At 49.4% G+C, this 22,015-nt stretch overlaps 1 protein-coding gene across 19 annotated transcripts in view; it reads right to left on the minus strand.

Moving 5' to 3' along the window:
* Positions 1-22,015, minus strand: part of LOC126923099 (ephrin type-B receptor 1-B) — a 93,380-nt gene that overhangs the window by 58,180 nt on the left and 13,185 nt on the right. For all 19 annotated transcript variants that reach the window (XM_050736182.1, XM_050736169.1, XM_050736180.1 and 16 more), the window contains exon 2: positions 3,810-4,824. In XM_050736182.1, coding sequence (XP_050592139.1) covers positions 3,810-3,939 — 130 coding nt within the window. In that variant the 5' untranslated portion in view covers positions 3,940-4,824. The remainder of the gene's footprint in view (positions 1-3,809; positions 4,825-22,015) is intronic.

Here is a 22,015-nt window from a genome sequence, read left to right on the forward strand (position 1 = left end):
CCGCGTCTCTTACTCACCGTAAGGCCCCGATGAAGTAAGAATAAGAGAGAAACGAGGATATAGCCGGCAGGGACGAAGCAGGAGAAGAGGAGGCCGACCGACCGGGCCGGGGGGAATCGAGAGAAAGAGGGATCCGAAAGAGGAAGGAGCAGCGGAGAGGCTCGGCGCAGCTCGAACGAGTCTTTCTGCCTTTTCGTGGAGGCAATCGGGTTTGTTCGAGAGAGGACTGCCTCCTTGTGGCTCGACCTGCTCCCGAGACTTCTCCTGCCGTTGCTCCTGCTTCTGCTCCAGCTTCAGCTCCAGCTCCAGCCGCGGCTTCGGCTTCGGCACCAGCTCCCGCTCGCGCCGTCACCGTGCCCGCCATCCACCGGCTTCTGCGTCCGTTGGACCCCTGACCGCGACACGTCGCGACTCTTGCCACATTCGACCAATTTTTTCCCAAACTACCACGCTTCTTCTTCTTCTTCTTCTTCTTCTTCTTTTTCTTCTTCCACTTCTGCTTCTTCCTGGTGGCGGCACGTGCGAGGAAACTCTACTGGAGCTTCCGACCACTTGCGATTCAACGTGTCGAGGGAAACGTCGAGTGTCGGCTACGAGTCTCGTGCTTTGAAAACGATAACACAGGTACATGCTATACGCGGGCAAATTTGCGGACGATACGTTGCACTTTCGTCTTTATTTGACCGTCGAATAACCAGAGTATACGAACGGAACGAGTAGGACGGAATCGTATTAGACGATCCGATCTGTCAGTTTCGTGGAGCGCCGTTACGGTCCACCGTTAAAGGGAAATCGAAAGGACAGATTCGAGGGTGGAAGGACAAAGTAATAGAGCTCTAAGCGTGTCCACGTAGCGAACGAACCGTGGAACACCGAGTGGCTTGCTCGTCGTTCCAGAAAGTAATCGAATTTCAGCCACCGTGTTATACCGTTCGAACCCTCCGAGGGTTCGCCCGATTTCATAGAAGGAACCAAAGACTCCGACTTTGCGTCCAGATCTCGCGCACCGAAACTAATTTCGCGTTTCCATCGGATTCCTCTCGAAAATCGGCTCCGTGTCTGGCGGAGAGTGTCTGCGGTGAGATCGGTTAGAAGGCTGCTGGCTCGACAAATTCGCTTAGCCGCAAAGTTTATCGTCGAAGAGATTCGGTGTTTACGAGTCCACCAGCGGATACTGTAATACGAGTAGTCGACCTTTCAGGGATCCGGTCGAAGAATGAAATTCAGAGATATAACGGGAGAAGCCGGAGAGCAAGGCACGAAGTCGAGATATCCAATAGGCAAGGGTAACAAGGAGCTCGGATTTCGCGCAGGTCGAAGGAAACCAAGTTAGCCGTCTCCATCGCGCGGACACGGTCCACCGGGGATGCGTATTCTTGACAAGTTCCATTAAACGCCCAAAGTTCTCATCGCAGCGAGGAAACTCCCGGGCGATCGCGGTATCAAAACTTGCCGCAGAAGTACTCAGCCACGAAATCCACCGCAGGCGTTCCGCAAAAATCGTACAACGATACACGTCCAAGACGGAAATTTTTATTAATCCATCGAGATTTCGTTCCAGGTCCACGAGGGGACAACTTGGCATTGTCCACTTTTTATAACACAGTAGATTCAGGTTTTGTTCGTTTGTTACGATATTAAAGTAACGAAGGTGGTTGGAATATCAAAGATATCGTTCGTTTTAACGTTTGCCAGCTTTGACTAGACTCTCGACAGGTTCTTCGCGTCTCTTACCGCTTTATATCGAAATACTGTTTTGTAGTCGTAAAGTCGCGAAACCGATATGGATTTTCAACGCGGATAAAGGTTAAAAAATTCGACGATATCGGTTGCCCGGGTTTTTCAAAACAGTAACGGACGTTCGTGACGTGAATCTATCGGTGGGAAGAGAGACGCGGTCTTCTTAGCGGTCGGTGTCGAGAAGAAACGCAGCGCGCATCGAAAAAGCCACCAAGACCCTTCATCTAGAAATCGGCTCACGTAGAGTAAACAGGCCCTGCCGAGTTTGCCGGCCAATTTCGAAGAGGAGTCTATATATGCCCACCGTTTGCCTCCTTCCTTCCTGTCTAGAGAGCGCGTCGAAATGATCCCCTTTTAATGCCGCAGCACTAACTACCGGCACCTCGAACGATCCCGCAATTCGGAAGATTGGCCCACATTACGAAATTATCGTTATTCCCGACGAAAGAGGGATGAAGGGATGCAGAAACGGACCCATCGAAAACCCTGCGGCGCCAGCTTCTTTCCGCATAAATATGGAAAACGTTCCGGATAGCTCACCACGGCCATCTCCGAGAAACCTTCCTAAAAAGCCCTCGTTCCTATCGCTCGAATAAATTTCTGCCGCGGTTATAGATCACGATACGTCCATACTTGGCATACTCGAATCGTTTAAAAGCGATCCCAAGGGTCTTCGTGGTTTGAATCGTCAATCGTAAAGGATTAAAACAGGAACGCGCTGTTATCGTTATAAAATATCGTTACCGTCGCATATTTTCCCGTTTGGTCGATCGAGCGGAAAATTTGGGGCACAGTCTTCGAGTTCGAGCTTCGCCGAGTTGAGTCGAACGAATATCCGACAGGATATATATCGATCGAGTTCTCGGTAAATATCGCTGCGCCAGGCCACCTACGAGAATACCGATCAAGTCGCGTACGTTCGAGGATTCTACGTAGTCTTGGCTAACATGGGGCAAGTTCTCTCGCAGCAGCTCGATTCCCTGCATCTTCGATAGAACCGAACGTGCATATCGGTGCATATCGATTTGCGCGAATCGCTAAACCCACGGAAAGGCTAGACCAATCTGCACGATGCGTAGTAAAGCGTCGATTCTCGTATCGTCCACACGGTAAAATCTCATACCGTCGTTACGAAAGGGTAATCGCGTTTCTAAAATTTCTTTCCGATGATTCGAACAGATTCCGATCGACGAACAGTCGCTGAAGTGACACCGTTTAGGCGCGTCGAAGCAACGACGAGAAATAGTGTTCCTGGATAAACGACATTCCATTAGTTGCCGTCGCTTCAACGTTAATTAACTTATTTACAAGCAAACGATCGACGGTGGTCGTATCGAGGAATCTATCGGTCGACCACTAGTCGCCGTTTCGAAAAGAAGAAAAAAAATAGACAACGTATCTCGGAGTTCTCCGAGGAAGCTAGTAATTATGTCGTCCATAAAACGATTTCAAACACCAGTGCGTTGTATCGTCAGAGACTTTCTATCGCAATCATTCCCGATAGAGAGAGGGGTAGGTCCGACGGCAGGCGTACAACTTAATCGATGCATCTAGCTAAGTATACAGAAGGAAGTAGCAATCGCATTCGCGTATCGTGTCCCGAGGTGTCGTCCTAGACTATCATCTCACTTTATGATCCTTAGATAGAGCAAAGTACAGTTTGTACAGGGTGATTCAACCGACGTATCGAAAAATATCGAACAACAAAATGGCTATTAATCGTTTTTAAATCTCTGTTTTTAGCAATTTACCTCTACTACGATAATTTCGGTCGTTCGATAAGTTCGTACCGTTGATTTTCTCGTCGTTTAAACCACCCGTCAATTTTGCCAAAGAAAGCGAGAAACAACAAAAGTTTCGAGCCACCCTAGTTCTGGTACAAGAAGATAATGCAAAATTCTACCGATCGCAAAAATAAATCGGAACTCGGAACTTTTCGCACGCGTTACCAACTTTTCTCGAGTGTACTCTGCGATGATACGTCTTTGGATCAACCTGTATAGAAAGGAAGAGAAAAGAAGAGAAGAGAAGAGAAGAGAAGAGAAGAGAAGGGAAGAACAGAGGGTTACCTTGTTCCGCGTGGGTCCCTCGCGGGCAGATCAGCAACAGCAGCAACGGCAGAAGGTGGGCAGCGGAAGCAGCAGCGGCGGCGCAGGTGGCTAGAAGGCCTGCTACGCCCGCCATATTGAAGGGGGCCATTCTTATCGTAGCCCCACCGTGGGGCCGCCGGTCCTCTCACGATCTGTGCGAGGCTGCAGCACCGGCAGCGTCGTCACTCTCTCCTCCTCATGCCTCCTCCACGCTTCGTCTGCTCTTTCCGCACGTCACGCGACGACGACGTGCAACCACCCTCGTAGCCTCCCGACTCCTCCAGCTTCGACGCTACAACCACCTCCTTCTTCTCCTCCTCCACCTCCTCCTCCTCCTGCCTCCTCTTCCTCTTGCTCCTGCTCCAGGTCGTGCAACCCTTCCAGATGTGCCGTGCAGCCCACCGGCGTTTCTTACCCTTCCGAAAAGTAGCTTCGCTTCTCGAATAAAGCGCGCACCACCCCTTCTTCCTCTTCACCCTCCTCTTCGTTATTGTCCGTCCACGAGTTACTGTCGCTCGCTGTACTCGCCGGTCGACTTTCTTCCTCCTTCTCTCTTGAAAAAAGAAACGATCGCCACCCAATACCTTCTATGCCATTAACAGCGATTAGGCCGCTCGTTGAAAGCTCGTTGTAGATCTGGGGTTTTTCGCGATTAGTAGGCTCTCGGTTGCACGAAACACACGACGGACGTGGACTTGGCCGCATTTACCGCTCGCGATCGTACCGCAAGTAGTCAGGTGCCGTTCTTGCACGACTGCCGCGAATATCCCGTTCGATTTCCCCCCCGCCCCCCTTTCCTCTCACTTATAAAAGGCAGCTTCCCTTAACGACCAGCCGAGATTCGTCGCATTTCCTCTTTCCTCTGCCTCTCTGTCTTTTCTTCTTTTTTTTTTTTTTTTGTATTTTTCTCCTCCTCCTGGTTTTCGTCTCTTCTTCCCGTCAACGCCTGAATTTTCTCATAGACGCGCGCTCCACGCTCCACGGGCTGGCTCGTCTGAAAGAAACAAAGATGAACCGCATTAATTAAAATCCGCGAAATATCCTTCCCCATTCGGTCGTTTCTACCCTTCTACCACCTTCTTTCTGATATCTCCACCGACCGAACACGGACCGCTGACTCTATTTCCATCTCCTTTCGTCGAGATACGAAGCGCGCGACTCTAATGACATCCCTAAATGGAAACAACGGCACGGTCGTTTTTTGGCTGTGCTCCGCGGTCGCGACGATCGAGTCCGTCTAACTAGTGGGATACCGTTTTATACGCTTTCCATCCCTCGTATCTGACTCTTTTTGTCTCTTTGTTTCTTACTTCGGTGGTTTTAAATGGCGCACTGGTTCGCTAAAAGTTTACAAATTTATGGAACCTGCTTTCGAACGGACGTTGCGCTTTTACGCCATCTTTTACTTAGACGCTAGAGAAGAGCGCAAAGCTGCGAGTAGCGTTTGACGATACTACAACGCGCAAGAACGTTCTGCGCCAAAACACGTAAAAGCCAGGCGTTCGAAAGCCAGCGATTTGTTTATCGCGCGTCCAACATCAAATAAAAAGAGAATTTCGGTAACGCGGCACTTTTGGAAATTTCTTCCGCGTAAGATATGGAAAATGTGACTTGGTGCTAACACCACGAAACAGGATTTCGTTTATACGAAACATAAAAGAAGGCGGACCGACGATAAATTTCTTTGGTGGCGAACGATCGTCGTGGAAAATGTCGAAAACCGATCGCTGTAGGAAAGTTTCGTTTCGAAGGTTAGAAACGACAGGCGGCTTCGATCGAGTTAAACCTCGAGCCAAACGGGAAACTTTGGAGACGCTCTTGCGCGGCTTTACCGAGTGGTTTACTTTCATCCGGCTGCTGCAAGTAGAGTAGTCTTCCACCCTCGCTCGACACCGAATAAAGTCGAATAAACTCGTACCCCCTCGTATACACAGATTCATCGAGTGGAAACGAGCTTCTTTTGTGGCAAACGTGACCGATCGTTCGTCCCTCGTCCCACCGTACGATCGAACGTTTTCGACGACTCGTGAAAATCGACTACCGAATATTGGCCCGAGGCCCCGATTCGTCCGTTAACGACCACGATCGACGGCCGTTTGGCACCTGTACCGTTAAGTCCGATGACTCTGCAGGGATCATTGTTTCTCCGATATTTCTCGGAGCGTGCCAAATGACGCGATACGCGGCATATGGACGACCGCGTGTTCCAAGTTCGCCAAGCTTTGGCCAAGACCTCTATCTTCTAGCATCGCCGACTATTATTTCGTTTCTTCGTAACGATCTCTTACTACGCTCGAGCGTGTCGATCGTTCTTCGAATCGAATAACTACCGGAATAAAAGCTGTTTCGTACGAGCAGCAAATTTTGCTGAGGAAAGAAAGCGAGAAAAGTCCCGAGTGGCCGAACACTGTGAAAATTTGTCCAACACCTCCGTCTATCGTCGGTAGTACTTTTCTTTCCTCGTGACGATCTCGTCCGCGCGATAATAACGCGTATCCATCGTTATCGAAGCGGGACGACTACCGGCATAAAAGCTGGTTCACGCGAGATCGAAATGCGCGTGGAAAAAGGGGCAAGTGGGAAAGGAGAAACGTCCGCGCGACAAAAGCGCGGTGCATACATGGTTGGAGAGTAACTTCAAGTTCAAGGTCAACCTTGAACACGCATCCAAGCTCGGTGAAATTCGCGTAACTCGTTGCACCCGTCATCTAGCCGAGTCTAAAGGGAGGAAATGCCGAAAGCAGGAAGAAAAGGGTAGGAAGAGTGGCGAGCGAGTGAGTGAGTAATAGCGCGCGCGCGTGTGTGTGTGTGTGTGTGTGTGTGAACGCAACTTTGGGGTTCGTCGATGTAGCGGAAGGGGTGCTAGCTAGGATGGGACGAGGAGCAAGGGGTTTCAGGATCAATACCATGCGTTTATCCGTCTCTCTCGCCTCTCTCGGGCACACGTAGAACCGCGAGACAGAACGCGCGACCGAGAGAGATCGAGCGTCTTCGTTCGACCAAGGTTTCGCTCCCAGTTGATCTCGTTCGCTCTGGTAGGCCGCAAGGTCTGGCCGGCACGGCGTCTCGCTGCTATTCTTCGACGGAAAGAGACGAACAAGGGAAAAGAGAGGAGGAAAGAGAAGCGAATAGAAGGGATGCAAAAGACGGGAGGAAAGAAGAATAAAGAAGAGCAAAGAAGAGAAGGGAACGGAGGAAAGAGGAGATAGAGAGGTTCGTATAGAAGAGTCGGGGGTTCGAAAACGAAGAGGTGGCGAGGGTTGGGCAGAGGACTGGAGGAAGCACGAAATTCTAGAGTACTAAAATATAGTAGAGAGTGGGAAGGTGGGCCGAGGGAGAAGGGGAGGTAGAAGGCGCGCTTTAGGAGTTCTTCTAAAGCGGGCAAAGACCTTCTCCTCCTTCCCTCGCGTTCTCTTGCTCTAGCCAGACCAGCCAAGATGCATCCGCGAAATTGCAGACTTCGGTGAAACGCTGCTGGTAGCTGTGCACAGCGCCTCCTAGGTCTACGCGGTGGTGCTTGCCGCCTTCTTCCGTTGCCATTGCTCACGAGTGGCCTCGTAAAAAATTTAAGATGTCCTCCTCCTCCTCCTCCTCCACCTCTCGTTCTCGTTCGCTCTCTCTTCTCTCGCCCTCTATACTCTCTTCTCGTCGTCCTTGCCAGCCACGGCCGGGCTAGAAACCCGTAGTGCCTCTTTTCAACAGCCTCTCTCTTTCAACTTTTTGACAAGACCCAGTAGCAATTGCCGAAAACAGCTCAGCGTCTCGAGAGAGACGAGGAGAAGACCGCGCTCGAGAAGGAGCGCGAAGCCTGCGAGGAGCGCGGCAGTTTTCACGGGGGGTGGTGAGTATCTAGCCTTCCTTTGATAAGCCACGATTTCCCATTTTTCCCCTGTTTTCTTTTTTCTCTCCGTTACTTTTCCTTCCTTCGGAGCAGATGTAAACGCGACGAGGAGGATCTCGTCTGCGGAGCGGGGTCTCGCCTACTCCGGAGGTGGTTGGCCACCTTCTTCAGCGTGCAAAGGCCTCGTTCTTTTTCTATTCTCTTGCAACGTACACTTTCTTTCCAAGTACCTGCTTACGATGGATCCCGCCAAATTGCAGATTTCGGCAGCCGAGAGAAGCCTGCCGCTCGAGAGGTTCGTGAAAATTTTAAGCCGTCTCTAATAGTACTCGAACAGGTGCAACCGTAGGCTACACGACGTTCGCCGCTGCTTCTAACGAGCACTTCTTCTCGACGTTCTCGCCGAGAGTATTATAAAACGTCCTTTGAACTTTTACCAGGGTGAAACGGACGAACGAGAGACGTAACCATCGATATTTGAAACTTTCGTCCTGAAATCTTGACTCTTTCGTATCCTCTATGGCGCTTCATCGCTACGCGAGGTCATCTCGTTTACCCGTTTACGCTTCCTCGTAAAATACAACGGATTCGACCCCCGATCGTGAATCCTGCCAGACTCGTTTCAGCCCCCTGGTATTTCTTTCTCTCGGCGATGACGTTCCGGAAAGAAAGACAACGCGTGCAACCTTCCTATTTCTCCTATTTCTCCCATTTCTCCTACTCTTTCCTCCTTGGACACGGTTCGCGCGACCTTACGGGTTCCCCGGATGGGCTCTGCTTTTTCTCTGCCTCTCGATTTCTTCGAGTTTCCTCGAGTTTCTTTGCGGGCCTCTCCTCGTGCCATTGGCTTCCGCGACCGCCTCGGGACAAATTCTATTTCCGGTTGAATTTAAGACCCTCCGGAATATACGGATTTATTTCACGGCTGCACTGTGTAGAGACGAACGGTAAGCAAGGAAGGGGCGGGGGAAAGAGGTGGAGCGAAGAACAGGGGAGGATGGAAGCGTGGCACAGGGTGGAGATTTTACTTCGGATCCGAGGAGACTCGTAAACGTAACAAAGGAAAGACGTATAGTTCGGGGACGAGCGGGAAGAAAAATATATAGAGCGAAAGATGAGGGAGGAGAGAAAGTTCTGCGAAATTATTATACCTTGGGCGATCGCCACTCTGGACGACGCTTACTTTTATTTTTCCGAAACTCTGCGGGCGCCACGTCGCTGCCAACCCAACCCGGTATTTTTCTGCCCTAACTTTTTCTTTCGTCGCTGTTCGATGTCGCGAATGGCAAACCGCAAAACACGTTTGCGAGACAAATTCTATTTCCGATGAATTTAAGAAGATCTCGGTCAAATACGAGAAACAGGGCAGAAGAAAAAAAGAACAGAATAAGAAGGTCGTTCGGATAAGGAGAAGCAGAAAGAGAACGCGGTGGTTAGATTTATTTTCCAAGGATTTCGTCGAGACCTTGTTGTCGGGTTTTGCCGCGGTTGGTCGACGGTGGCACGAATTTGAAAAAACAACCCTTTGAATATAGAACGTTGCCCGTTCTTCGTATTTCTCTTATTTCTTCCAAGTTCGCCTCGTTTCCTAAGAAGGAACGAGTAGGACGGCGAATCGAGAATAATAGAATTTTTTTGACGTCTCGGCGCTAGCTGTAATTCGTGCCGCTCCTCGGGGCTTCCCTTTTTCCCAGTGGTGGCCGTAATTAAAAACGATAATGTCGACGGTGGCTGTGATCGCGCGGCTTCGCCCAAATGCTCTCTATATTTTTGTTTCACTCGCGAAAATGCACCGCTTTGCCGGCTGCAGCAACTCGCTTTACAGCAATTTGCTTCGAATTCCGTCGATACGAATATTATCGACTACGATAGTCGAGTCTAATATATAGAATTATACTCCCGTCATACTCGTGAAACGTGTTCTGGAAGCGTTCGAATATTTTCGTAGATTCTTACGAGCGTATGCGTATCTCTGTCTTGAGATGCGTCGTTCGTGAAAACGACAATTGGTTGGAACACGCGTGCGCCGCAACAATAGCTTTACGTGACTGGTCAATCGCGGCAGTGAAACGTTCATAGGTTGCCAACTAATCAACGGAAACACGAAATTTCCCACGATACATGGCCGTGCGCGTTTTGCTCGTGCAATAATTCCGTATATTATCGCTATATACGTTTCTTCTCGCGAGTGGAAATAGAGGCTCGCTATCGATGCGGAGAACCGCGATGATTTCGCAAGCGAGTACACGCGGTCGTTTCCACCAGGTGAAAGTAAGTCGCGCGAACTGCGCGAACTGCGCGAACCGAGCTGCAGCGACCGAGTCTCAAGTCCAAACGAAGGTTCGATTTGCCTTCGAGCTTAATTAAGAACGTACGAGCCATTAGAGCCGATGGAGCGTTATATCGAGCCGTACGATAATTATAACTTTGAGCTAAGCAAATCTCGCGAGGCGCAGTCAGCGTAATCGATTGGAGACCTCTTTTGTTTCGTTTTCCTTTAGTTAGCGTTGCCAGCTATCGACTCGTACGTATTTGCAAATATATACCTTTTAAGAACTTGAACCAGTTGCGCAACACCTTCTTTTCCCCGATCGGTCGACTACATGAAAATTAAACTTCCCGTTTCTCGCTCCTTCTCCCTCTATCCAGCGATTATCAGAGATAGTGAAAATTGCCAGTGCACGCGGCACTTGCCACGAACGCGTGTAGCTGCGAAATAGTTGGGTTCACGCACAGGAAGTAGACGCTTAACGACTTGTACGAAAAGAATCCTCGATAATCGCCTGTTCCCTTCCGCGATTTCTTCGTTTTTCTCGCGTCGGCTCTCGATCCTGGTTTTGCTATCGAGCGAAGAAAGAAAGAGAAGCGATAAATTTGTCAAACTATTAGAATTCGGTGTAACGGTAAAACGCGTAATGGAAGGAGAGGCGAAATTTCGAGCTAGTTAACGGATATTGCGCGCGAGTTGCAGAGTCGATGATAAAGCTAATGGCGTCCTCTACCCTTGTCAAGTCCATCAGTGATCAGTCACGCGATCCTAAGAAGTTTCGTGGGCCTGCTCCCCCTTTTTTCATCTCGGAAGGAAGCGAACAAACTTGTTCGGTACGACGAACATGCTGTTAGCAAATTTTCGCCGGTGTACCTCCGGCTCTCTCCTCCCAAAGAAACGAAACGAAACGAAAGAAAACGAAAGGAAAGGAAACGAAAGAAAAAGAGTACCTACTACACCGGTGCAGGTGATATGCTAATGGTAATCCACGTTTCTCTTATCCTGTCGCGGTGACAAACGCGTCGCAGAGTGATCGCATGCGTCAAAATAGTTCGACCATTAGTGGTCTGGTTCGTGATTCGTTCGTGGCTAGGAGGATTTTGCCCCCTATTTCGAAAAGGAGGAAAAAGAGGGAAAAGAGGGAAAAGAGGGAAAACTAGGAAGAGAAAGCGACGTCGTTGCAACGTGGAATCGGGCGTTCGTAACAGCGGTCGTAATTTATACGTCCCTAATCTGGACGATAAGCTGTTGGTCGTTCGCGCTTCGGGGTCGCGTTAAATGCCGGGAACGCGTTTTCCATTGGAAAAGAGAGGAGGAAGAAGGTAGGAATAGCGTGGGTGATATACTCGTGTCTTTTGCGGCAATAACGCTCTCGGTGGAGAGTCTCGCGTGCCTCGTAACTTTCCTTGCCGAGGCCTAGCAGCTCCATATTTCACGGAGGGTTGCCCAAACTTCCCTCCCTCCGCGGAACAGCCACCGCGTTTCTTTCCTAGACACCACATAGGCACGCTCCGCGTCGAGAGAGGGCCATATGGCTTTCGTTTCCTCTCGCTCCAGTTATCTTTCTTCTTTTCCTTCTTTTTTCCTCGCGGCATTCAACCTCGCGGATCTTTTGTACTATATTTGGAACGATCGGATAACTTCCTCGAATACCGAGCTCCCTGGACCACCCCGAGCAGTTCGCACCGCGTCGTTATAACTGTTTATCGCCGGTCGGATGTTTTTTAACGGCTAAACGTTAATAATACCAGGGGGCTAACGATAACGACGCCAGCGAGATCGAATTTTAATCCTCTTAGAACATCGAATGACGTACGCGCGAACAACGCCAGAGACGATAACTCGGCGAAACTCGCTCCTTTCCTTTCTCCAATCTACCGTCCGTCATCGTTCGTCCATCAATTTTTTTCTCATCGAAATCTATACGCGTTGCTACTTTAGACGATACAGTAATCTTCCCGATACAGCAAGATCGTAGAAATCTGCCAAACGCGTAACATCCATCGAATTAATCTCGGTTCTTTGTTTCAATATTTTCTCGCTTTCTTGTCCTTCTTTTTACCCATCGGCGGTGTTTTATTTAACATTTCCGATACAATTCTTTTTTATCGATACTTTTTCGGGTTGTATCGCAGCGTCGTGATCTTTTTTTTATTGCTTCTCTTTATTCCATTTTTCGTGTCCCTCTGCCACTGTTTTTATTGCTCGAATTTCGTTCTTGCGTTGTTTGTTTGATTTCTGGAATCCGAGATTTTAGCGTCCTTTCCCTATTCCTTTTATAGCTGGAATTCTTTTTTAGATCCGCGCTGCTTTTTTACTGCTGCAATTCCTTTTTCGTGCTTCGCTGGTGTTTGTTTTATCTCCGCAGCTTTATTTCCTTTATCGTTCTCCAGCTTTCTCTTTCAATGCTGCCGTTCCTTTTTCCACCTTTTGAGAACGAGCAGCTTTTTTTTTACAACTACAATTCCTTTCTTGTTGGTTTTTTCCAGATTTGTTTGCACCGCTGGAATTGTCTTCTCCGTGCTTCCTATTCCGTTGCTTTATTACTGAAATTCCTGATGTTTTAGAAGCTGGCCATTCCATTTATTCAGGGATATTTATCGCCACACGACAGATTATCTGCCAGCAGTGTGTCTCCATTCCAAGTAGGATGGACGCAGTTGGCGGAAACAGCGAGAATACGAAGAATACTACGGAAACGATAATACCGGCTCAGGAAAAAGTTGGATAGACGCTATCCGCTTCTCTGATATTCCAGTAGATATAAGAAGCGTCCTTTGATATGTTTCGGCCTCTGTCAAACAAGATGGAACACTTATTCTACGCGACGAAATACGTCGAAATATGCGTAAATCTAAAAAATTCGATCGAATTGAGATTGGTGGATTACAAACAAAAATTTGTAGTCAATTTTTACGACGAAAAGCGTTTTCGGCGATTTGGTATGTTATCGAGCGCCGAGAAACAGAATTTCCTTCTACAGACTCATCCGCCGTTCCTGTTTCTATATTACAGCAGCTAAAAGACACCCTATATGTTTAACTACATAGGTATATAGCAAAGGCCACTATAAACGTAAACGGAATCTCTCCATCAACTTCTCCTAAAGTTTACCGGCGGAGCTCGTCATCCCGTCGATAAAGCGAGTCTATCCCGCGCTTTTTAATTACCAGGAATGTTAATGTTTAAAGTTAAATTGCATCTAACAAAGGATCAAGTAGGAGAGCGCAGGTTGTCTACGCGCGTTTGCTTCCACGAAGCGAGGCGTACTTACTTTATCCAATAAGTACAGGCAAACGAAAGTTCTCGACTGGAAAGTTTCGAGCTTTTGTCGGTCTCGTCTCGTCCTCTGTCGTCGCAGTTGCTCGAAACGAAATTATTTTCCAACAGACGGTATTTCTGTTTTCCACCCCCGACCGTTATCAACCTCGTCTACCGCAACAGTCGCGCGATCCAAATTATTCCTGCCGCAGAAACCATCAAATTTCTTGTCCTTCTCCTCTTCTTCGTTCTTTCGTTGTCGTCCAAGTCGGTGAAAAAGAATCTCGTGGAAAAGGCAAGCTACAGCTATTCGTTCTGGAATTCCAGTCATCGTTTCCGGATTATCTCATCCGTCTTTTTCTTTGCCCACGTCGGACTTTCGCGTGTCCCTGTGTACACGTTCAGCATCCTACATGTTCCTGCATTTTTGCGCAGATCAGACGCAACAGAGCGGTAGCGTTCTGACATTAGGGTAGCGTCGTCCCGTGACATATGGAGCGATCCCTGCGCTCCATGTTTTCCCGGAATCCCTTTGGGATTCAGGATGTATTTCGTTGACCGCATAGATACATCGCTCTCTTTCTAAACGAGGATAGCCCGACCTCCGAGCTGCTGTCGTATAGAGGCGAGACGCCGGATATTTTCAACCCTCCGCCGTCCCTGTGTGCCTTCTTCTTCTCGCTTTCCCAGGAGATCGACGATGGCAGCTATGTCGCCCGAGAGAATTACAAAGGGGCCGGAGGTTCCGTGTAGGGATCGAGATCGTCCGGATAATCTTTGCAATAATCTCCTTAAACGCAGCAATCGTCTATTCGAGCATCGCATTTTTTTAAAAACTCGATCGAATACGGAATATTTCTCCGGATGAATTTTCTACGCGATAGCCCACCCCCTGACGCTGCCCCTGCCCCTGCCCCTGCCCCTGCCCCCGCCATTGACAAAGGGACTCGCCAGTTCGACTCGCTGAATTTTAATACAGCCGGCGATGAAACAGCGATGCAAATGCCCGTTCGTATTCTCGTTTTTCAATAAAAATTCATTTCGAATAGCGGCGACAGTAGGAACTTCTCAAAGCCCGCGGTCGATAAAGCAACTTTGTGCAAATATGCGCGGCAAAATTGAACCGGGGCACCCGGATGAAACAAAGGGCAGAGAGAACGATAATGACGCTTACGTTTTCGACGATCGGCCAACCAACTATCTCGATCTACCGCGATGGCCACCAGATAAATACGTACACCTCGAAACGAGCACCCTTCAACGATCTCGTGGACGAGCGCCAGACGGCAGAGCAACAACGAGATCGTTCGGCAACGATCGGAGGATGTTTTCAGCAAACGACACCCAAGTGTCCACGAAGCGACAGAGGGAACACAGAGATTGGTGAATCGTAAAGGGGCTCCCACGGACTATCCGTACGTCAAACTCATCCCAGAGGAAGCAAAGGCAGCATGGGGTTTCCGCCCGCAGCCCCATGCAACGGCCCGCTCTCGACCACCGATCCACAATGGGGGAATCGTCCCATTAACGAGCAACCGTTCATTAGTCGTACACTCTCCGGTAATGGTTACGTCGAGGTCAAGTTGGCCTACGTCGCTTTAGGTGGCACGCACCTGACACCATATACATACTCCGCCTCTTTCTTCTCTTCCTCCTTCGCCTGCTCCCCCGTAGCAATTTATCTCTCGACGATTGCCTCGCAAAAACCACCGTCCCCGGACTTGCCTATTTCCCCGCATATTCCATAGTTTCTCGTGGAATCTACCGACGCGTTTCCGGCGTGGGGCACCAAGGCGAACGAACGGAGGGGCCGAGTGCGATCGAACGGAGACAAAGAAGAACCTGTGCACCATCCTCGGTGACAACGTTGCTACACGCTGGCGTTTTCTTTTTAAACACTTTTCACCCGATGAGGCCTACAAATCGTTCCGGTTGATCGTTTCTTCCCATTCGAATACGCATAGTTGAAAACAATCGCTCTTTATCGAGCGACTCGCGGTAGATACGCCGCTACGGGCGCGAAGCCTAGAAAATCGCGAAAGAAAAATACGACGAGGTGGAATTCTTGAGAGACGAGCGCATCCTGATATACCGTAGACCGGCGGTGGTTGTTTCTAGGTCGACAATTGTGAGAATACAGGCAACACTTTGTCGCCGAAGGACAAAGCCGTTGCACGCTCGTGAATAGATGATTAATCCTCCGGGAATGAGAAGGAGAGAATACACGTTGGCGAGAATGTGTCAGGCGTAAAGCGATCGTAGAAGGATCTCCTACAGCGATTGCTTTTGAAGGCCTTTTGCTTTTCAATTAAGCGTAGACCCGGGAAGACTTTCACCTCCAGCTAGATAAGATACCGTTGCCGGCAAGATTGCGCGTCGAACATGTTCCGATGGAGGCAAACTTTCACTCGTCATCGATTCGTCGTTTCTCAAACAAGACGTCAGAGGATCCTGATCGCTCCGACTATCTATCGTTCGGTCGTTCGACTCGAAACGATCTCGACGTATCCAAAAGTCATCGGAGGTTTAGGAAACTCGCGTAGAAATTCCAAGCGATTGGAAACGCGTGGCATCGGTACACGTACCGAACAAACGAACGATCGTTTCGTTTTTCGGCGAGACGGTGCTCCGCCTATACGGACTTGATCGTTATTCCGGTCGAGTCTGTCGACGATCATAACGCGAGCTGCGTATCTTTTTTTCAAGTCGCTGATATACACGGCGTGTACTTTGTGGATATAATTTTCATAGTTGTATTCGGGGACACGTAATCTCATCAGGGTCGTTTCCGCGTATTCATCTCGATCTAATAACTATAACATGGTGCGCGTTATGTCATTTTCTGGAAAAACACGTAGACAGCGGGAGAAGACGCGGTGTACGAAACATACGTGGTCGGAATTACGATGCTTCCATCAGCGTCTCGACGCCATCGCATCCCATCGCGGAGGCCGCCAACACGAGCTCGTTCCCCTTTTGCCGTATGGACCGTCTGTGCTCGAGACGCCACCTGCCAGCCTCGCGGCTGCTAGTTTATATTTAGTTTCCCGAGTTTGGAAAACTCTTAATGGATTCTTAATGACCTGGAGCCGGGGCCGCGATGCACGCTGAACGGAGACGAAGACGAAGACGAAGACGAAGACGAGGAGCAGACGCACAGGAGAGAGGCCGGAGACGAAAGCAACAGCTGATACACACCTCCTCCTCCTCCTCCTTCGCGTTCGCCGCACGACTGATGACGATGGCGATTACCGGCTCGTCAGGGAGGAAAGGCTACGGTTCCAGCGTTTCACGCTCGATTTCGAATGGTCGCACCGAGAACGCGTTGCGTTCGAACGATCGTGGGCTCTGCTCGCATGGAAGCCAGTAAATTTCTGGCTTAATCTGCCGGCAGAAAGAGTTTTTCCTCGCGAACACGCGGTTTCGTGTAGGATAAAAAGCAACGCGGTAAAAAACGATTAACGAGATCCTTTCCTTTTCCGGGGCTCCCCGTATCTCCAAGCCAGAAAAACTTCGTATTAATTCTAATGGGGCGATATTTTATCGGGATAAAGCTGTCATTGGAGCGGAGGACATTCGTTATAATCTCGAGACCGGAAGAGAGATTACCGTCTACTTCGCGCGTCTTCCCGGCTCCAGGGATTTCAACCCTTCAATCACCATATCCACCATTGGTTCTTCGGTCTCGATTCCACTCAAGACCAAGACCGACCGAATTCCCACGTAATCCTTTTCTCTGTCGCGCCAATGAAAAATGCCCGCGCCTCCGGAACTCGTCCGACGGTCGCAAGAGTCCCGAAGACGTCCTAATAAATTTTTCACCACGAATTTCGAACCCAACGATCGCCGTTCGCCTTCTATTCGTCTGCCGTGCAATTTAATAGCATCTACACGAGCCTGGAAAGCATTTTTCCGGTAAAACGATTGAACCGTGACGGAGGGAACGAGGAAGAGGATAAGCAGCGAGCAGAGAAAGAGGGGCGCGAGTATCTCGCTTCGAACGGGCAGGTTTTCCCGAGTTTATCGAGGCGTCTGATTCCTTTTTTTCTTTTCTCTCTCTCTCTCTCTCTCTCTCTCCCGTTCTGTCGATTGGCATCGATTTGCGTCCGATCGTATATACGCGACCATCGGTCCTACGGTGTCGGTGAGCGATAAAACGAGAAAAAAAAAAATTGGCGGCACGAGTGGAAGTAGACGTAGAGCGTAGAAGGGAAACGACGAGAAGAGAGGGAAGGAAAGGGTGTGCGGTTATAACCGCGCAACTCAGCCGCTTAAATAATGTCGAGCGACCAACGAGGCGTAATTCACGTCGGATGAGCTATCGGTTCCGATATTTCCTCGTCGAGGAGCCGAAAAAAGGACGAGGAGGAATCCGAAACCGAGAGAGAGAGAGAGAGAGAGCGCGAGAGGGGAGAATCCGAAGGATCGATCACGCAATTATCGGAAATGCAACGATCACTGCCGGTGCACCAATCAACCGGGATGCATCAGCGCGTATTACCGAGTTTCGTCGCGTCTGGGAACAGCTTTCGAATAATCAGGCCCAAGTTGCGCTTTCGTACGCGGTTAAAAGCTGCGGATAAAGCGTCCCGATACATAGAAACGGCACGGTGAGTAAAACTTGGAAATAGCGCGAACGCGTCAGTAATAATTTACAGTTGAAAACGAGGCCACGACAGCCGAGTCCGGTTCGACTCTCTCACGCCGTAATATACGCGTAAAATAATCGACGGTTTCCTTCGAAATCCTTTCCAAATATCCCATTAATGGCCAGCAGCGATTCGTTAAGAATTCCACGTGCAAGTCGTATTAAGGGGTATTTAAGGGGTATTTAAATTGTTGCGTTAAGAAAGCGATCAAGGACGGTTCGAAAGATAAGATCTCATTCGCCAAAGTCTTCGACGTTGCACCTAAGACGACTGATTCTTAAGAACTCTGAAAAATTCAGCGAATGCGGCTTTCGAGAGATGAAAATAACGAGCGAAGGAAACGATGGAAAGTCGAGACAATCGCCAATAAGCGTTTCCATGCAAAGTAAATGATCTTGCAGCGAGTAAACGGCGGTTTTAACGAGCGGCTTAAAAATTCTACACAGATTCGACACATAGAGGCGGGGGGGTGCTGCAATGGCGACGAAAAAGTTGCTCGACGTTTCAATCGACTAGGCGATCATCGTATAAATGCAGCCGCTAACGAGAAAAGAAAAGGAGAGGGAAGACGGGAGAAGCAGTTAGCATCTAGAGCTCGCGCCCTGAGTTCATCGGCTGAAACTTTGAAACACAAAGACGGAATTCATTTGCAAAGTTTTTCCATCTACTTGGGCTGGTCCGTGATTTCCACCTCTTTTACGTATTCGATCACGGGTAGAGAAAGAGAGAGGCGCCTGGAAATCCATAATTCGAGATCGACGGAAACAGCGGCAACCTTGCGTCGCGGGAGCATCGCGGAGGCCTCGAGGACGAAGGACGTAACTCGGAGAGAGAGTCCGTCGTCTGCACGCTGCGTTTCTCCTGCGGAGTCGACCGTAGAACGAAGGACCGAGAGAGCATGTCACGCCAATTACGAGAGACGCCGATAGAGGAAGAAAGAGAGGTCGAGGGAAGAAGAGACCCGCGCGACAGAAGAAAGAGACCTCGAGAATTCAGGTACACCTAAGTCGGGGCTCGAGGGAGAGGGAGAGGAACCAAGAGAAGGTGGAAAAGAGAGAGAGAGAGAGAGAGCAACGCCAAGAGGAAAGGAGATGCCAAGTGCCGTTCCAAGAGATGCTGGAACGCCAGAGACGCGAGAGCGAGAGCGTGCGAACGAGAGCAAGAAAGAGAAAAGGTCGAAGGAAGGAGGATAAAGAAGAAAGGTGGACTGGGGAGGGTCGGAGGATGAGGAAACGAAAAAAGAAACGATCGAGCTGCTCCCGACTCAGCGGCTCTCATATTTAATGATATACTCCAGCGTGCCAGAGTCCCGCTAATGCACGGACACTCGAAATACGCCAGCCTCTTTTCTTTCCTTCTACGACCGATGCTTTTTCCTCGCGCTCTCCCTTCTCGTTTCGTGGCGGCGCACGGCCCGATAATGCGTCGCTGAAAATCTCCGCTATTCGCGCGCTGGAATTTCTCCTACTTGGCTCTCGTGCGGCGCGAAAAATAGGCCGCGTTTCGGCTCTTGCCGAAGGATACGCGCCACGCGCCAAACCTAGAGACTTCGACGCGCGAACAGGAACGATCGCGGAGAAAAATCGATGCCGGGAAGAAGGGTGAGAGGCATAGCCGATCAAAACGTCGTTGATCGACGTTCTCGAGATTTCTGAACGTTTCGTCGATCGAACAGCGCGTTTCACTTACGAAGGAAGCTCGGTAAAGAGCGTGGATTCGCCGAAACGCGAAAATAAACAAAGCGTACCTTCGATTTGGACAATCGTTTGAACAATCGTACAGTCGTCGAGGGATACCTATTCCGCGAGCAAAAAATCAACGGAATTAACGGTACAGCCTGGATAGGTGGTAGTTGTTAAAGCAGAATCGAATGCAACCTTCGGAGGAAATTAAATGCAAGCAGCCAACAGCCTTTTTTGCAGAATTTCGCGTCTACGGTCACGTTCGAGCGAACGCCGACCGTGCCTTACGACAAGTAGAAGGTGCGAGAGAAGACCTTTCGAGTCGCCCTTTTTGCACCAGGCCCTTCTTCTCCTCGTCCTTCCCTTTTTCGGCTCTACCTCGTAATGGGCTCCACGAATGAATGATCCTGACAATGAAAGGCACTCGAGGCGATAATTAATCGAGCTCTGGGAATAGTAACCGAACCCGGCGAGATGTTCGAATTTTTAATTACTGGAAAAATAAACCAGCCCGTCTCTTTCTCTCTCTCCCACGCTTGATCCTTTAAAACTGTTAGCTCGTTCGCCTGCCATCTAGTCGTCTCCCAATTAAGGAGCGCCGCTCCACGATGTACCCTTACACAGGATGCCGGAAACTATGACAAATCGGCCCTTTTAAAATTCCTACGAGACACCCGAAGTAGCGGACTTGTAAAGCACCAAACTCGTTTTCATTTCGTCGGCTCTGCGGTTACTCCGGCAGGAACTTGGGTGAAATAAGGATGAGCATATAAATTGAGACGCACCTTTTTGTTTTTACGGCAGAGCACGCTTCCAAGTCCGAGGCATTATAAGCGGCAGATGTTGGCAGATAAATTAAAAATGCGCGCAGCGGGCCGAATCGAGAATGCCGGTGGAACGCGTTTTAAAGGCTCGCGATATTTACTGGCCTGCTAAAATATTTAGATACGAAACGCGAGAATAAAAAAACGAATGTCCAAATTGCAAATATTTGAAGCAAGCAGCGGGATCCAACGACGAACTGGCCCGCGGCTACGAAGAACGAAGAGGAGGGAACGGAAACCCGACGAGAATACGAGAGAGGCCACCGCGTGTACGCGATTCTCGTTCGCCGATTATTTTTTCGACGCTGCCTTTTCTCAAGGAAGAAGCAACGCGCGGCGAAAAAGGAAAGTAATTGTAACGCGTTGCGCTACACGAGACTGCACTTTAGGGTTGGCCGGGGGGATGGAATTTCGAAAATAGACCGAGTCATCCGGGAGTGATCGCGTATACGTGGTCTGAATTGCCTCTGGTCACAAATACAGGGATGGGCGCGTGTTCGCGTTGATCCCACGGGTGCTGTAAAAGTTACTTTTAACGTGTATCGAGAAACAGCTGGTACGGGCGACCGCGATATCGCTAGTTATAAAAGCAAAGACCGGGACACGCCGAGAGGAGTGAAACGAGGAAAATTGGAAACGACGCGATATAAACAAGTAGGGCGAGAAGGAGGCGATCGGTCGAGGCGGAAGTCGAAACGCACAACGGCTCTCTCAAACCTGGCGCATCCTACGGATTTTCACGACTCGACGTACACTCTTGCGCGGACAAATGCAAGACGGCAGAGAAATGCTGCGCCAAGTAAACGGAGAAAGGTTAAAGTTCCCGATGGAAGAAAGAACGGGAAGCAAGAATTACCGAGCTGGTTTCGCCGTATCGTTTCGCTTCTACGAAATCTCTTCTTTCTTTCATTAGGCTAAGAGTGAAAGTGAAGACGAAACTGGTCGGAAAGGCCGCGGATATCGTCGAAGTCGTAACTCGTAACTCGTCGTTGCATCGCGTTACGGCTTGAGCGCCGGTCGGGTGCAGTTTTTACGACTTCACCGAGACTTTTACGAGTCGTACCCTCCTCGATTTTTCTCCACGCGCACCACCCGCCGTTTGTTTTCGTTGTAAATGTTCCGCGAGCTTTGGCGTCGACGCGCGCTATCCGAAATCTCGATGCACTGACTGGCTAAAGGTGGGCGTTTTATTTATTTATTCGGCCCTTTACTGCCGCGTTTATTTCGATTCGAAAAAAAAGAAAGAAGATCCGGCAAGCTGGCCCAGCGCGTACCCCTTTACGACACGTTCTAATAATAGATGCCAGAATTATTGCGCCGGCGTGACATAAAACGGACTTATACCGTGCGACTCCAACCTCACTTCCTAATTGGTACCATAAATTCATTATGAATAGTTACAGATTATTTCCAACAAACTACCATCTTATTTTAAGAGGATTAATTGGAGAAATGCCGTGCCACCTAAATATCGAAGCTGACGTTATCCCTTCGTCTACCGAAAGAGTACCATACGATCGATCGTAAAGTTTCCGAACGCTTGAACGTGGAAACACTTTCCTAATATATTACATTATACTCTCGGTTATCCGGTTGACTGGCAGAAAAATTATCGTCACCGGATATCGTTCCGGGATCCTTCTTTTTCATCCAATTAGA

The sequence above is a fragment of the Bombus affinis genome, chromosome 13 (genome assembly GCF_024516045.1).
Source record: "Bombus affinis isolate iyBomAffi1 chromosome 13, iyBomAffi1.2, whole genome shotgun sequence".
NCBI lineage: Eukaryota > Metazoa > Arthropoda > Insecta > Hymenoptera > Apidae > Bombus > Bombus affinis.